This window comes from Mizuhopecten yessoensis, unplaced genomic scaffold (assembly GCF_002113885.1).
Source record: "Mizuhopecten yessoensis strain PY_sf001 unplaced genomic scaffold, ASM211388v2 hete_35957758, whole genome shotgun sequence".
NCBI lineage: Eukaryota > Metazoa > Mollusca > Bivalvia > Pectinida > Pectinidae > Mizuhopecten > Mizuhopecten yessoensis.
Window position 1 is genome coordinate 1 of NW_018481673.1, and position 1,486 is coordinate 1,486.

At 37.8% G+C, this 1,486-nt stretch overlaps 1 protein-coding gene across 1 annotated transcript; it reads left to right on the forward strand.

The window, feature by feature from the left end:
* Nucleotides 1-458: 458 nt before the first annotated feature.
* On the forward strand, nt 459-1,450 carry LOC110444027 (thyroid adenoma-associated protein homolog; the record flags this gene model as incomplete). Its single annotated transcript, XM_021488463.1, has 3 exons — nt 459-568; nt 951-1,083; nt 1,331-1,450. Coding segments are annotated over 3 exons (363 nt in total), but the record flags the coding sequence as incomplete, so codon positions are not given.
* Nucleotides 1,451-1,486: the final 36 nt, after the last annotated feature.

Here is a 1,486-nt window from a genome sequence, read left to right on the forward strand (position 1 = left end):
ACTCCCCATCACAGGCCTGACCCCTGGGGACTGTTGTACTGTGATTATGTGGACATGCCCACATTGAACACTCCCCATCACAGGCCTGACCCAAGGGGACTTCTTATGTAATCAGATGATTCTCTACCGTCTCTGACTTCACAGACCTGATCTTACAGTGTAAAATATATTTTCTTTTTTACAGTAAAAAAAATGGTTTTATACCAATAAACACAAGCTTACATCTTTAAAAAAAAGTTTGTTTTTTTCACATGGAAGTGCTTCTATACTGAAAACTCTGTTTATATACCATTTGATACCTTCACTGTCTGAAATATACTTTTTAATATTTGTTCTGTTCTGTAAAATAATGATTTTTAAAACTCAAACATAACAAACAAGACATTCCCCACAGAATGGTATAACGTTGGTACCGGGATTAGCATTACCTTCCTCTGTATATGGGTGTTATGTTTTAGATATTGGTGATGGGGAAATACTTCAGGAAACAGTTACTGGAGTCTGTACATAGGGGTGCTTTTGAGCTGGCTTATGCAGGTTTTGTCAAAATGGCGGACATGCTCTGGAGGTTTGTATAGCAAATTTTAGTTTGGCTAAGCTTTTGTCAATCCTTGTTGAAAGTGTAATGGCTGACAGGTACAGTGAATTATTTAAATAGAAAAAAGAAAAAAAATGACCAAATGTTTCATTAGTACTGATTAAAATGTATGGCAACTATGAATGATGGTAACTACAATGTGTGACATAGTTGATTTGATTCAGTGACATCAGAGAAGCTGACATGGTACCAGATATAAACAAAATGATGTGAAGTTTGACCTTGTTACATAGTGATCTTATAAAGCAGTTAGAATGCTGTCTCGTAGAAGTAAACTATTTATCTCACTGACATGATCTAACCTTCATTCAACCTCTATTGGAGTACAAATCAAAGCTGTTGATCTATTCAGGAGTAACATCCAGGAGCTTCATGAGTTGCCACGGAGATGGCTTAAGGAAGTAATGGTGGACATTCAAGCAGACGACCCTGACTCCAAGTTGTGCTCTACTCGTAGGAGTGCCGGGGTGCCCTTCTACATCCAGGTCTAGTTCAAACACTTACATAACACAGATTTGAGAAACAAGTTATTGTACTTGTAGTGAATCTCTCTCCAAAGCTTCTGTATAATTTAGGATGTATAATTGTATTGGCATTACTGATGAGATTAAGGTTCAGGTAAAAGCTTACCTGACTTTTTCACCTGTTGTATATTGCAGACATTAATCACTACTGTGCCCACAAATACAAGTAAAATTTTACCTGACTTTTTGTACCTGTTGTATATTATAGACATTAGTCACCACTGAGCCCACCAGTACCGGTAGGTCCTGTTTTAAACAGGCAATGACTGATCTCCTACAGATGGCGCTGTTAGACAGTACAGGACTGGAGTCTGCCTCCAATCCACAGGTATGATAAACCCATTATTATAGTTACCTCCCCTTT